Raw genomic sequence first — 13691 nt, forward strand, 5'->3', positions numbered from 1 at the left:
AGACTGAAGTCATAATTGTGCAGCTTAGTCTCTTTGTTGTCATAGAGAGGACCTGTGCTTAAAGTAAATAATAGTTCTCTCTGAGTCATATTAACCCCTAACTTTTAGCGAGAGGCAACAGATGCTGCCTTCAAACGCTGTTGGACAAATCAGGACTTCCCGGCATACTGCATGTTTGGAAACTTTACAGCTTTGAAACAGCTGCTGTTCAGAGTAATTTAAACAGCTGTTTGAATATGAAGTAAGCCAATAATGTAAAGAATTATTTCACACATGTTCCTTAGAACAGCTCAGTTTCAGTGAACTATAAAGATGCCTTAAAAAACCCCTCAGGACTTCTTGCCTTTTCAGAGTTTAGTAAACCAAGCGTCTACTCCTGAACCCCCAGTAAAAAAAATCCCGTTTATGAATGCTCAGATGATTTCAGTTTCCCAATTTTATTTTGTAGACACAATGTAACTGAGAAGTCAATTGTCAGTCGGTGTATTCAGGAGGCGTCAACTTCCCACGTCACACTTTTGTAGGTTTTATACGTCACAAAATCCTGATTGTGTGTGTCAGTGTGTTAAACTGAGACGTAAGATGAGCACAGAGAAACTTCCCCTCCTCAGCAGGTGAATGTGAAAACAGCTCTCTGTGTCATATCCTACACACACATCTTTCTGCACAGTGAAGGTCAAACAGCCAAGAGCAGTGACAAGAAGCAAAACTCATTTTGACTGCAGGGGGACTTTAGATCTGTTATTTCACCAGGATGTAAAGTCAGGCTCTGCCCTACAGAGCACAGTGTAAATCACACATTTATTACTACTGAGAATAAATCAAAACTGAAATCCAATTTTGGTTCAAGAGCTCCAACAAAACAATGTTCCAGGTCAATAAAGTCACCTGGATTTGTAAAGGAAGGAATGAGTGGTGCATATTCACAACCAGTGAATGTGTTGTCTTTATTTTATTTTCATCCTTTTTATCATTATCAAGTGGATTTCAGTGGATTTTGCCTTTTGGGTTAGTCTGACAACTGATCATGACATTATGTCAGACTCATCATTTGGTTTGTAGAATGGGAGAAAGTAGTGAAAAAGCCCAGTGCAATTTCTGAAATACCAAAGTTAGATCTTATGATGGTTTGTTGTGTCTGAATGAACTGTCACAAACCTCGAAATATTCAGGAATAAAAGAAATTAAACAGAGAAAAGCAGAAAATCCTCACATTTTTAGAGGTTGACACCAGTGAATGTTTGGCATCTTTTGCTTGAGAAAAAAAAACAAAACTAAAACTTAATCAACTAAACAAACAGTTGCTAAAATAAAACCGCTATTATTTTTAATTTGCTACCCTGAAACAAAAACACTTCATCTACGTGACAGGTAAAAGTCCGAGGTGTACTTGAAGGCAGCATAAAGGATGCACGTCAACGTCTCCATTGGCACTCATTCGTGTCCTTCACAACAAAGTCCCCGCCCCCGCAGCCTGCTCAGGAGGGACGCGCTGGAGTGACACTGTAGTCGCCTCCACGCTGGAGCTCACAGCTCGGTCAGCATCTTTCTCCGCTGCTCTCACGGGACAAACGCACAGCCGAGTTTCTCTCTCCTCCCAGCGAGCCGGCATGACGTTCAGGAGGCTGAAGAAGGTGAACTCCAGCGGGCCGGAGACTGGACCCGCATCCCACGACAACGACATTTATTTCCCCTCGTCCAAGTCAGACAGCTGCGGGACTATGGACGTACCGAGCAACTCCTCGGAGGTTTACAACTACAGGACTTTGGCTTATTCTGGCGGGACGCTGCCCAGAAACTTCAAGAAGGTAAGAAGTCCATTGAACACTTACTGTGATCAGTCTGTGGGAAACCTCATTTTTTCCCGTCAATTCTCACAAACATCAGGTAGAAACTGCGCACTTTTGTGTTGGTTTGAACTTTTTAAGCTTCAGATGTTCAGTTTGATTTGCTGAATATGAAGTTTTTCCACTCTCGATGCAGATTTATTGACTCATTTTCAGCATGAACTCATGTACAGCCCCTCTTCTGTGCTTTTTCAGCAAAATGGACCCTTTTCGTTGAGTTTCATGGGTTCTTCACCTGCCACAGGAGGAGACCATTGGTTAATTAAGACCAGACAACCCATCTAGTTTGCATTACCTTAGTTCGCATTGCACATTTTATGGCATTTTGTCGTGTACATTTTTGGAGTTTATCCATCTGATGGTGTTTGGGAAGCTCTGCTGGAGGCTGTTGTGTCCCTGCCAGCTGACAGAAGCCCATCCAGGGGCAAGTGAGGACCACCCAGACACTGAATCTGATCTCTGTTGTGTCTTTAAGACCAGGTCCCTGTACAGAGCTTCATGTGTGGACCTCTCAGCATGTGTCAAACACAGTCAAAAAGCTCATTTTCAGATACAAATGACTCCTTTCTTCACAGCGATGATGGGAAGTGTCGACATAATTATGATTTTAAAGGTTATTTACATTTAGGTAATTGAGAACCATTTCAAGCCACTGGTGTAATTATCATAATTGTCACAATGAAGTGGTTCCTGTGGGCTGAAAAAATTCAAAAAAGTCGAATAAGTATGAGCAAAGAGACATCAGCTTGACTAAAATGTGTGGAGTTCTTAAAAGACTGATGTCAAAAGACTTTGAGCACATGATTAAAGATGCAGCTGACTGTTCTGTTCACTGCTGATTGATCTGTTGTTCATTCTCTGGATTAATCGATTAGTTGCTTGGTCTATAAAATGTCAGAAAATCATGAAAAAAACATTGATCTGTGTTTCCCAAAGCCTGAGATGATGTCCTCACATGTCTCCTTTTACCCCACAACCCAAAGATATTGGGTTTACTGTCAGAGGAGTGAAGGAACCAGAAAATATTCACATTTAAGAAGCTGGAACCAGCCAATTTTGACTTTTTTGCCTTGAAAGATAATTGATGAATGGATTCATTGTTGCAGCTCGACATATGACAGATCATAAGTACTCGACTGAAACAACGTTTCAAGTTCAAACTGGGGTCTTTTTATGAGTCATTTGTAAAACATCTACATCAGTTTGACAACATTGACTCAGCCTGAGCATCATTGGTCTGACTCTCTCCATGTGGCCTTTATTTCAAAATAAGAGCGCGCCGAAGACGAGGTGAACGAGTCAGACCTTTGAGTCCGATAACAACATGTTTGTCTGGAGTGGTTCATTGACTGATTGAGGAACAGGACCCCTCCTCTGGAACGACACCAGCTGTAGCTGCTGTTACATAATACTGCCTGAAAGTTTCATTTGAAGCTCATCTGATTCAATTCTCCAGTCCTTTGGAGTTTCATCCCAGTTCGTTGGCGTCAGACATGTGCAGCAGCGTGCTGTAAAGGCAGCCACAGCTCTCCTACATACAGTATACAAGTGTGCAGGAGCTGCAGTGAAGGCCTACAACAGAGCATTGTGCGCACACAGGATCCTGCTGCAGCCGCCTCCGTCGTCTCTGTGGGAATAAATGCACTCATTGAGACGCAGGCGGGACAATCCTGTAAGTGTTGGGACATAAAGAAAGCAACATTTTACTACGCAGAGAGGCCGCGGCACAAAGCGGCCTTTCATGGCTGCAGCATTTGAACATGATTGAGTTGGAACAGACGAGGGTTGATTGTAAGTGATTTAGTGGAGCCTTCTGGACGGATGCCTTCCTTATTTACACAGCCAGGTAGGGCCGGTGCTGACCTGCTGTTGACTGGGCTTTTCGCTCAATGCGCGTATTGTGGCAGCTTTTCCAGCCCAGTGCTCAGCGCTGTGTCTTATTTGTTTCTGTCGCAGGCTGGAGTTTGTTTGAATTGATCTTAAATTTCGCACAAGTCAAGTGCCCGAGTGCCTGAAGGCAGCTGATTTCTGTGTGAAATGAAGGCTAAATTTAGGCGCTCTGACGTCTCCCTCTCATGTTGTGACTGCTTGAAGTAAACAGAGAGCAGCCAGACACGCATTTCTGGTTTCAGAGCTGATGTTTTCATACATGCATATTGGCTCAGTGACTTAAAAACACAAACACGCCGCACGGCACGCGCGTGCGGCTTCAGGACTCGCCAGACCGGTCGACGCACTCCCGTGTACAGTGGGTGTGTCCAGGAAATGTTGGGGAGAAACCCTGATGAGTAATCAGGTTAAGCTGGCGTAGGTGTCTGACACGCTTCATGTCTCTGTTTCCTTTCTCCTCACAGGGCGGTGGGCTGCAGAAGTGGAAACCCCTAACACAGTCTCCAGAGCCACAAAGGTACAGTCCCCCCTCACTGCTTGTCCCCACTCTGTTCAGGGCTAAAACCACGACAGGTGCCGAGCAGGGAAAGGCCCTCATTCAGACAGAGCTCCTTAACGATGGCCGCCATCGTTATGCATGATATTCCTGAGGGTCGTCATGAATTTTCATGGCTTCTCATGCATGAGAGACCCTGCTGTGACGTCCCTCAGACCCTCGTGCTGGACGCTCAGCTGTGACGTCCAGACGCTGCCGGACACAGAAGAAGTCCTGTGAAGACATTTCGTTATGCAGTTTAGATCAGGACACGCTTGGAGGAGAGGAATCCAGAGATGGACGTGAACGTGTAGTTGACCTCCTCCTGTGTGTAACGTTAACCACGAATCTGAAGGGAGGCTGTTCAGTCACATATTTATGTGCTTTAAACAGAAACTCCACTGATTTCACACATCGAAGTCTGTTTATAGGACTTACACAGTTTGAGGGTATATGAGAAAAAGTTGTTTTTCCGGTTCTGCTGCAGCGATTTTGATCTTCTTCTTTTTACATTGTGAGGTTTTTCATTGTTTTTCAAGGTGATTTCATACACAGAGATATCCGATTCCTGTGTACATAACCCTGAAAGCAGGGCTCTAGCTATTATTCTCACTATCAAACGATCTGGCGATTGTTTTCTTAATTATTTGATGAATTAGTTGGTCTATAAAGCATCAGAGAACAGTGAGAAATGTCCATCACAGAAATATCCAAGAGCCCAAGGTGACGTCTTCAGGTGTCCAGAACATTAACATTTACAATGATGTAAAACAGAGAAAAGCAGAAGATCCTCTCATCCTTTGAGGACATGCCTGAAAAATTCATCATTTTTTCCGCGAAAATGACTAAAATGACCCGTCTTTTATCCCAGTGGTTGCTGATTAATTGACTAATCGTTTCAGCTCTTTGATAATTGATTGCCTGCCTTTTATGCCTTTTCTCCTCCTGATTTATTTTTACTGCTGTATCACAAGATAACGACGCACGAGTGCATTTCTACATTTAAAGCACTGCTTTTAATGGAAGAAAAGCAGCGATGTCTCACATTTGAGAGCCTGCAGCTATCAAAAGTTTGGCGTTTCTGCTTGAAAAATGACTAAAATGACGAACCGATTATCAAAGTTGACGCTTATCAGGGTGTGAGATCACTTTGATCTGATGTTTCAAAAATAAAAATGACAGAATCTCTTTCTTTATTCCAGGAAGGTGGTGGTCCTGGAGAAGAACGACGAGGAGGCGTTTGGTTTCGAGATCCAGGTAAGAGGATTAACGCTGGTACATGTCTTAACCTCTGGAGCTCCATTTAACAGGATTTCCCCGATCGGCCACGTCCCCGGTCAGCAGATGATGATTCTTGAGTGACTGAAGCGTGTACATCTTATCCCGCAAATCTCTTAATCCCAGCGTTCGCCTGCGCCGGCGGGGGCGAAAGGTCACGCATCAGTCAAATAACTCGATGTTCATCTCATGACTCGGGAGCAGAGGAGATGGCTTTTTTCTCTCCCAGCGTGTATTTTAAGCCGTGTGGTTTGCTCACACGCTTCCATGAAATACCTGCTTCGCCCTCGGCCGTCCAGCAGGCAGACGCTTCGCACATTTGACCTCCGTATCTCTGATCTGTGCCGCCGTGCCCTGAAGCGTCGCCTCACAATGTCGGCTCTGTTACTCACACGTCATTCTTTAAGTAGTTTTCTGAAAGGGTTAAAGGTTGAGTGTTTCTTTCACAGTGAAGTGGATTTTCTAATGTTCTGCTGGTCAGTTTACGTGTCTGGAAGTGGCGTGCTGCATTCAGGAAAACACATATTGTTCTATTTACGGTTTCGATGGAGGTTCCGCCCTTCCTGCCTGCCTGTGGCCAGAAGGAAGTGAGGGTCAGGTTGACGGTCAGCGCAGAGAGAGATGAGTTTGGGAGTCTTGTGCTTGCTGGTGGTTTTCCTCCCTCAGCGCCTGCTGTGTTAATACAGATGTGGAGCCGAGGATCCAGCATGTAAATGTGATATTTGCATTTGGAACATATTTGCATGGCGTGTGTTTATCTCTCAGGCTGCTGAGAAGGAAGCTCACAGTGCGCCAGCAGCAAACACAGACGGGCACGTCTCCATCGCTGCGGACTTCCGGGTGAGACACCCGTCCAAGTTGGATCCATGTTTGAATGAGAAGGCTTGACTGTAACAGAAGGAAAGCTTGATTAGTGGCGCGATTGTACGAGACAGCGTGGTGAGTGTCTCGACCTGTTTGCTGAGAAAGTCCCTGAGTTTCAGCCTCCCTCAGCAGCAGCGTGACGACTGACTGATAGTTGTGTAACAAGAGGAAGTCTCTCTGCCGACTGCAGTGACCTCCTGCAGAGGCTGCGGTGACTGAAACGAGGAAGATGCATGCAAATGCATGTGGAAGTAACAAAAACTGTTTCCAAGACAACAAAATATTAGACACATAATGAAGAGATGGTGATTTCTTGTTAGCTTCTAGCAGCGTTCTGTGTTTCTCTCATGAGTTTTGAGGGAGCAGCAGGTTTGTAAAGTGGATCATCTATTGGAGGTCTGTCGCTGTAGACAGAACCGTCCCTACAGGCCGCAGGGAGATCTCCTCCTGAAGAGATTTAACTGTAATTGATGGGGGACAAAATCCACAATCCTCTTTTCTGTGCAAAAATACATTCCAGCGTTCAGTTAAAGATAACAGGAGGCTTCAGCAGTCAACAAATGTTTTCAGTCCTGTACCCTTTAATGTTTGATGGTGAAAGAGTTTACCAGCAGTTCTGTGTAATCAGACAAGAGAAAGTTATCTCGCTTTGCATGTTTGCACCACGTCTGATGTTTCTCACTGATTCGCTCTGCTTTCGTACGTCTCCCCTTCCGTCACGGCTTCCTCGGCCTGTCATTCAGTGGTTATCGGTGTTGCATCGCCCGGCTTCACGATTTCAAAACTGCTGACATCAATCACGTTGTGTAAGACGATTCCTGTACGTGAAGAGTAAGGAGGCAGTGATAAGTCTGTCCCCGTCTCTCACTGTGATCGCTCTGTCTCTTTCAGACCTACGGGCTGCACCATCAGGACCAGAACTCGGTGGAGATGTGCACGTTTGTGTGCAAGGTGCACGACGACAGCCCGGCTCAGCAAGCGGGACTTAAAGTTGGTGAGTTTGTCTTTGTGTTTTTGTTTGAGCCGCACGGACGCCTGAAATAACCTGGAAAACATTTGTAATAGGGGAAGCGAGCACGTCAGGAGGTTTTGGTTCAGCTGGTCTTCTTTTGTGTTTGCCAGCTGACACTCACCAACCGTACGTCAACAAAAGCACTCGTGCGTTTCAGCCGGCTGTTTAGAGAAGTACAAACATGACTGTGCACCTACTCATTTTCCAGTCAACAAACAACTAAGTGAGCGGCTGTTTCAGCCAACACGCATTTGCCAGCTCCTCTCGACGGTGTGCCAGATAGAGTAAAGCAAAGACGACCTCTCGAATCTGGAAGGAAGTGTTATTTTTATTTGGCAAACACGGTTTGTTTCGTTTTGGGTGTTTTTTTTAAAGAAATTCCTCAAAAATAGAAAGTGTGTGGGAATAAACCAGCGTGTGCAGTCGTGTTTTTATCAGTGAGGTGAAGAAAATATTTGTGACATGAGAAGGAGGAGAGCTAAAGAGCACTACAGCTCTTTTCTGACTTCGTCTCTGGTCTTCAAACTCGTGACCTCTTAGTCACAGGCTGCTCTCAGCGTTACGTCTCCGTCAGTGTGTCAGAAAATAAGAAGAAAGTTGTTTCTCTGCCGCCACCCTCCTTCATCCAGCCTTCATGTCACTTCAGTTTCACTTCCTACATTCCTCACATGCTCGCTCTATTGTTCCCCATGTCTCGCTGCAAACACAGTGACTTCATCGCATGAAGCAGATTAGGCGGTGGTTTTTGGAAGGGGAAAGCACACTTTGTCCTGAAGCCTCCCAAAAAGCCGCTGTCACGCAGGAGAGTTCACACCACGTCTGATAGCTGCAGAGGCTCAAGTAGAACGCCAGTTCTCAAATCAACGTACGTGGCCTTAACATGTTGAAAACTGCAGCTCGGCGACGAGCCGTTTGCCACGGCTGCACACGCACGGCGCTCCACATTTGTGTAGCACATGTATGGCGGTTTCATCCAGAATCAAACGAGCCTCAGCTGGCAGCAGCTTGCAGTAATTGAAGCCGCAGTGGATTGAAGTGCATCCTGACCTGATGGCAGCTGGTTAACACACATGTTGTTTGTTTGTGTGTGTGTGTGTGTGTGTGCGCAGGGGATACCATCGCGAGCGTGAACGAGGCCACCGTGGAGGGATTTCGGCACAAGGAGATCGTTCAGCTCATCAGGGCCTGCGGCAACACAATCAGGTACGCTCAGTCACAGGAAACGGCCGACGGGTCGCGTCAGCTCACTTTACACTTCACACCGGAGGAATTATTTCAGCTTCCAAAGGAGGGAAGAACAGAAACAGTCTGAGAACCACTGATTTAACTTTCCCACTCAGCAAAAATGTTGCTTTTCTTTATTTTAAATCAAAAATTCACATCATTTTTCTGTTGTCGCTCACGTGCAAAGAGACAGAAAAAGTTAAGTTAAGACTGAAAGAAAGAGCACCAGAGAGAGAAGTTCAAACCTGAGCAGACACGATCAGACTCTCCCCCTAATCAGACATCAGAGAGGTGTCGGGGGAGGGGGTTTCAGAAGCTGTTCAACCACCTGATAAGCACTTCTGATGAAGCGTACCGGCAGCTTATGAGTCTAAAGATAATCAGTCTTGTTGAGGTGAAAGAGATCTGCAGCTGAAGCATCTTGAACGTCGCTGTCAGGACTCGACGTCTGGCGTTTGAGCGCTGAGTGGGTGTTTAATCTGAACTCTCTTCCTCGTTTGCTTGTAAAACATTAAAAGGACAATTAGCAGGGCCCGGCCTGTACGCTTCCAGAGCTGCTGCTGGAGAAGCGAGGTGAACCGCATAAGAGTGCCAGTTTATGGACTGACATCACCGAATTAGACGTGTTTAAAGCGTTGAAGTGAAAACAAGCCCTGTAAGTTGGTCGCCCACTCGTGAAATTCAAAGGATTTTATCTTGAGTGGAAAGTGTGCGTTCCCCTCTCTCGTAAACCGTTTGACACCAGACCACCGTCTTCTGAAAGCAGCCTTTCATATGGTCCAACTTGTTTTTAAAACCGCTGCTTTCTGCCCTTGTAGTTTTTATAAGCGCTTCCTGTTACACTTATTAATTCTGTTGCCTTCCGGTTTTACACTTCAAGGCTGGAGACGGTTTACAGCGACTCAATCCGAAAAGCGGAGCTGGAGGCGCGGCTGCAGTATCTGAAGGTGAGTTGGTCTTTGAGTGTTGCTGCAGCAGTTTTTCACTGTTTGTCAGCAGTGAGTCAGCCTGATTGTGTGTGCCCCCCTCCCCACCCCAGCCTCACACACACACATTACGTTGCATGCTAGATATAGACACCCCCCTCCCTCCACACCTGTCTCCCCAGCAGCAGCACCTGTTGCCTCAGCAGTTCCTCCAGCAGGCTCGCTGATCGCTGCACACATTCTTGACTTGGCTGTTAAAAAGCTGCCTGTGAAGCGGCTCGAGCGAGCGCGCCCCCCCCCCCCCAGGATCACAGCAGCTGTCCCGCTCTAATCCACGAGTGTGTGAGAGCTGCGACGCGGCCGCTTTCTGAGATACTAATCCAGCGTTTTTAAAGATTAACGTGGCTGCTCAGCACGCCGCATTTGACGTGAATGTAGCTAGATGCTGATTTCTGACTCAGGGCGACATCGTTGTGGAGACTATAGACAAGAAAACACTGTCTGAAGAACTGGCACAGTCATATTCATATTAAGTTGCCTGCCAGTTCGTGGTATTTGGGAATGCCCTCTGATACGTCATCTTCCTGTTAGTTTTGGCCTGTAGCTCCTGTTATTTGTCAGCGCATTCAGAATTTCCCCCTTCATACATTAAGTTATTTAGCATTTACTGGCCGCTGACCTGCAGCGTCAGCACAGATACTTTTACTCTTTAGTCTTATTTGTTGCTTTGTAAAGTTTTAAATTGTTAATAAGTTCAAGATCCCCTTTCATGAGTTTTTTCACAGTCTGTGTGTTGTGGTTTTCCCCTCACACTCACTTAACATCATCTCTGTTTCCCTGTAGCAAACTCTTCATGAGAAATGGGATGAATATCGGTCGCTGATGGTGCAGGAGCAGAGGCTTGTTCACGGTAGGTCGTCTGTGGAATTTTTTGCACATATGTGAGTCACAGATATAACAGTTATACGAACAAAAAAGTAAGAAGTAGTCATCCCACTTTGAATGGTTTCCTGCATGCCTTTGTGCTTAGACACAGCGATGCTCGTGGACCACTGTCCTCACTCTGCCCCTCTTTCCTGTAGGCATAGTAATGAGCGACGCCGCAGTGTACGAGTCCCTGGAGTCAGCGGGCGTCTACGGCAGCCTCGGCACTCCCAGCCCCGCCGCTCAGAGGGCGCTCCGCTGCACCGGCAGCACCAGCAGCAGCGCCAGCTTCCTGAGCACGGCCACCGAGGACGACCCCCTCTACCAGACCTGCCTGTACCAGGTGGACGGCAGCGCAGACTCAGACAACACTGGCATGGACAAAAAGAAAGAGCAGCAGAGGCAGCAGCGCCTGCGGCCGGCCAGCGAGCTCTTCGCGACGGCCAAGACGCAGCTGACCCGCAGCGCCAGCACGCGCAGCTACATGAGGGGATCCTCGTCGTCGTCGTCCGCCTCGGGGGAGAAGCAGGCAGGATTCAACTCGCTGCAGAGGAAGCCCAAACAGAAGAGCTTCCGCAGGCGCCTCCTCAAGTTCATCCCGGGCTTAAACCGCCCGCTGGAGGAGGAGGAGAGCAAACTGTGAGGAGGTGTTTGCCAAAACTTCAGAGAACAGACCCAAACTCTTAAAGCACCAGCGACTGTCGAGCTGAACTGCCAAAGAAAAAAGTGCAAGCAGCCCCAAAGAGTGAAGAGACGGAGACCAAAGTAACGGCTCTGCAGCTGCACCCCTCCCTCATGAAAGGGTCGACCAATGAACATTCGGCTGCGTTCTGTAGCCCTCACAGTGGCACAGCTGTACAGAACTTTTCTTTCCAGTTGTTTTGTTTTTTTAAGTTATTTATTTATTTGAACGTGTCAGGTTTATGTACAGAATGAAGGATTTCCCCGTTTTTACTGCATGCACTCACTTTACCTTTTGACAGCTGAATAAATGACCCGTTATGATTGCGACTGTGCAACACGACGTTTTGTAAGTTTGATACCTACTTTAGATGATTCAGATTGATCCTGTTTTATTTTTCCGCCTAAGTCACAGCTCCTAAAAATAAAAAATGTGGCATTTTCAGATTATATGCTCATTATTTTGTGCCGAACTTGCAAAGAAAGCTATTTTGTTCCACGAGCCACAACTGTTTGTGGGAAATGTAGCTGCCAAACTTAAATTAGTGCTCAGACCTCGAGTGTATACACAATCTGTTTGTAATTTACCCAGTGGAGATGCGTCCCGCTCCATGTGATACTTGTAAATATAGTAAGTCTTTATAGCTTTACAACTCTGCCACGGTTTAAGTTATCACACGAGTTTAGGAGGTTAGTGTGTGGTTTTTTGTGCAAGGTATCCAGAATGGAGGCTGTTGTATCAGCTATGACACACTTTATTGTTGGGAGAATAGAGAGGAATGTGCAGAGAAAGGCATGACCCAAAATTCCAAACACAACCGCTTTCTTTCTCCTGCAGGCGAATGCCGATTCCTCTTCTTCCACGCTCCCATATTCCCATGGCGGCTTCAGTTGTCCAAGAGCTCATTGGGTGTGTGTGTGTTTGGGCGGGGGTTGCTTGGAGTCTTTTCATTCCTGGATCCCAGCTGACCCATGAGGTCATGGTGGTCACTCTCTCCGTTGGCTCTGCGCCGTTGATCCCTTTTGTCCCCTGCCGCTCATTCACAGATGCGTCAGGAGTGTCGATGATGGTGAGCGATGGTATGTGGCCATGTGTAAGAGCCGAGCCCTCTTCATGCCCTCCTCTGGCTGTTGGGGGGGGGGGGGGGACGCCGACATAAGGGATTGTTATGCAAGCTTGTCGGTGCTTAAAACATGGGTGTAGAGCGAAATGCCTGAATGCATAACGAGAGGGTAATGATTCAAGATGACGGTACACTAAAAACAATGTCTGAAAGGGCCATTTAACAGAGACAGAGGGCCCAAACAAGGAGGGCACAGTTGGCACTCAGTAATTAACCCAGTGGGAGGTTAGTATAGGGTGGTGGCTTGTCAATAATAACAGATGAAAATGTTTGGAGGTCCTCCTGCAGCTAAAACACCACTGTTGATTCAAAGACTGTGTGGTGAATTTCGTCTGTGCCGCAGTATGTTTGAGTATGAACTGCAGGCAGGGTGCTTCCACTGTTTTACATAGAATTCACTCCTAAAATTTGACTTGTAATCAGGAGAAAGAAAGGTTGGAACCAAATACTGAGAGCTGAAAATGCATCATCCAGCAGGAGTCGTGTCCTCTGAACTCTTCATACCATCAACAAAGTGACATCCTGGCATCTAAAAACTGAATACTGCTACAAATAAAAGCTCTTTATTATGGATTAATCTGCCTATTCTTTTCTAGATGACTAATTTAGTCTATAAAACATCAGATTTGAGCCATCAAATCATTGAATGTCCAAAACCTGAAAATATTCAGCTGGCATTAATGTAAAACCCCTGCGTTTCCTCGATTCATTTTCTGTCGATCTGCGATTTATCAACCAATGATTGCAGCTCTAGACGGGTCAAAGGAAAAGGAAAATAAAATGAGCAGAGTATTTAAGGCAGTTTGTTTACTGTTTCATATCTTGCCTTTCATTCACATCAGGTCACATCACGTCTACAATGATAATCTCCCTTGTTAGACAAACCCACACTTGGCATGACTCTCCGGACCAGAACATGATTCTCCAACACAATTTTCCAACCTCACACTGAAAAATAACTTGGATATTTATCTTTGACAATTTTGGATGAGTTTCCTGAACTGTTGCACTGCAGCCTGATGGAACCTCTCGTCCAATATGACTCTTAACAAGATAGATGCCCCCCCCCCCCGTCATGTATGTAGCTGCAGCAGCATGTTGCCTATTGCATCAGCTGCATCAGGAAGGTGAAAACAAACAGAAATACTGTAAAAGTAAATGGACACATCAAAGTCTGTTTACAGGTACAGGGGGTACAACTGCATGTATAAAAAAGGTTGAAGGAGCCTTTTGAGGCTCCAGAGGGAGGCGCTTGAAATCGGATAAATTGCCTCAAGTGATGTCACTTGAGTCAGTGCCGTCTGGGGTGAAGGGGGTGTGGAGTTATGAAGTGAGCTTTTGTTGTTGTTGAACTATTTGATTTTGCAACAAGAAATGTCTCTAGCT

General features: G+C 46.1%; 1 protein-coding gene across 1 annotated transcript; it reads left to right on the forward strand.

The window, feature by feature from the left end:
• The first annotated feature begins 1511 nt into the window (after positions 1-1511).
• On the forward strand, positions 1512-13100 carry tamalin (trafficking regulator and scaffold protein tamalin). Its single transcript, XM_076740687.1, has 8 exons — positions 1512-1808; positions 4202-4254; positions 5475-5529; positions 7306-7408; positions 8536-8629; positions 9531-9597; positions 10420-10486; positions 10659-13100. Exons 1-8 carry the CDS (start codon positions 1611-1613, stop codon positions 11141-11143), a joined length of 1122 nt encoding a protein of 373 aa, XP_076596802.1. The 5' UTR covers positions 1512-1610; the 3' UTR covers positions 11144-13100.
• Positions 13101-13691: the final 591 nt, after the last annotated feature.

The sequence above is a fragment of the Chaetodon auriga genome, chromosome 10 (assembly GCF_051107435.1).
Source record: "Chaetodon auriga isolate fChaAug3 chromosome 10, fChaAug3.hap1, whole genome shotgun sequence".
NCBI classification, from domain to species: domain Eukaryota; kingdom Metazoa; phylum Chordata; class Actinopteri; order Chaetodontiformes; family Chaetodontidae; genus Chaetodon; species Chaetodon auriga.

Excerpts from the sequence above, each read along its gene's own strand:
- tamalin (XM_076740687.1), top strand. The coding sequence starts at position 1,611 with ATGACGTTCAGGAGGCTGAAGAAGGTGAACTCCAGCGGGCCGGAGACT. Across the intron at positions 7,409-8,535 it reads GCAAGCGGGACTTAAAGTTG|GGGATACCATCGCGAGCGTG; the intron begins GTGAGTTTGTCT and ends GTGTGTGCGCAG. Across the intron at positions 10,487-10,658 it reads GGAGCAGAGGCTTGTTCACG|GCATAGTAATGAGCGACGCC; the intron begins GTAGGTCGTCTG and ends TCTTTCCTGTAG.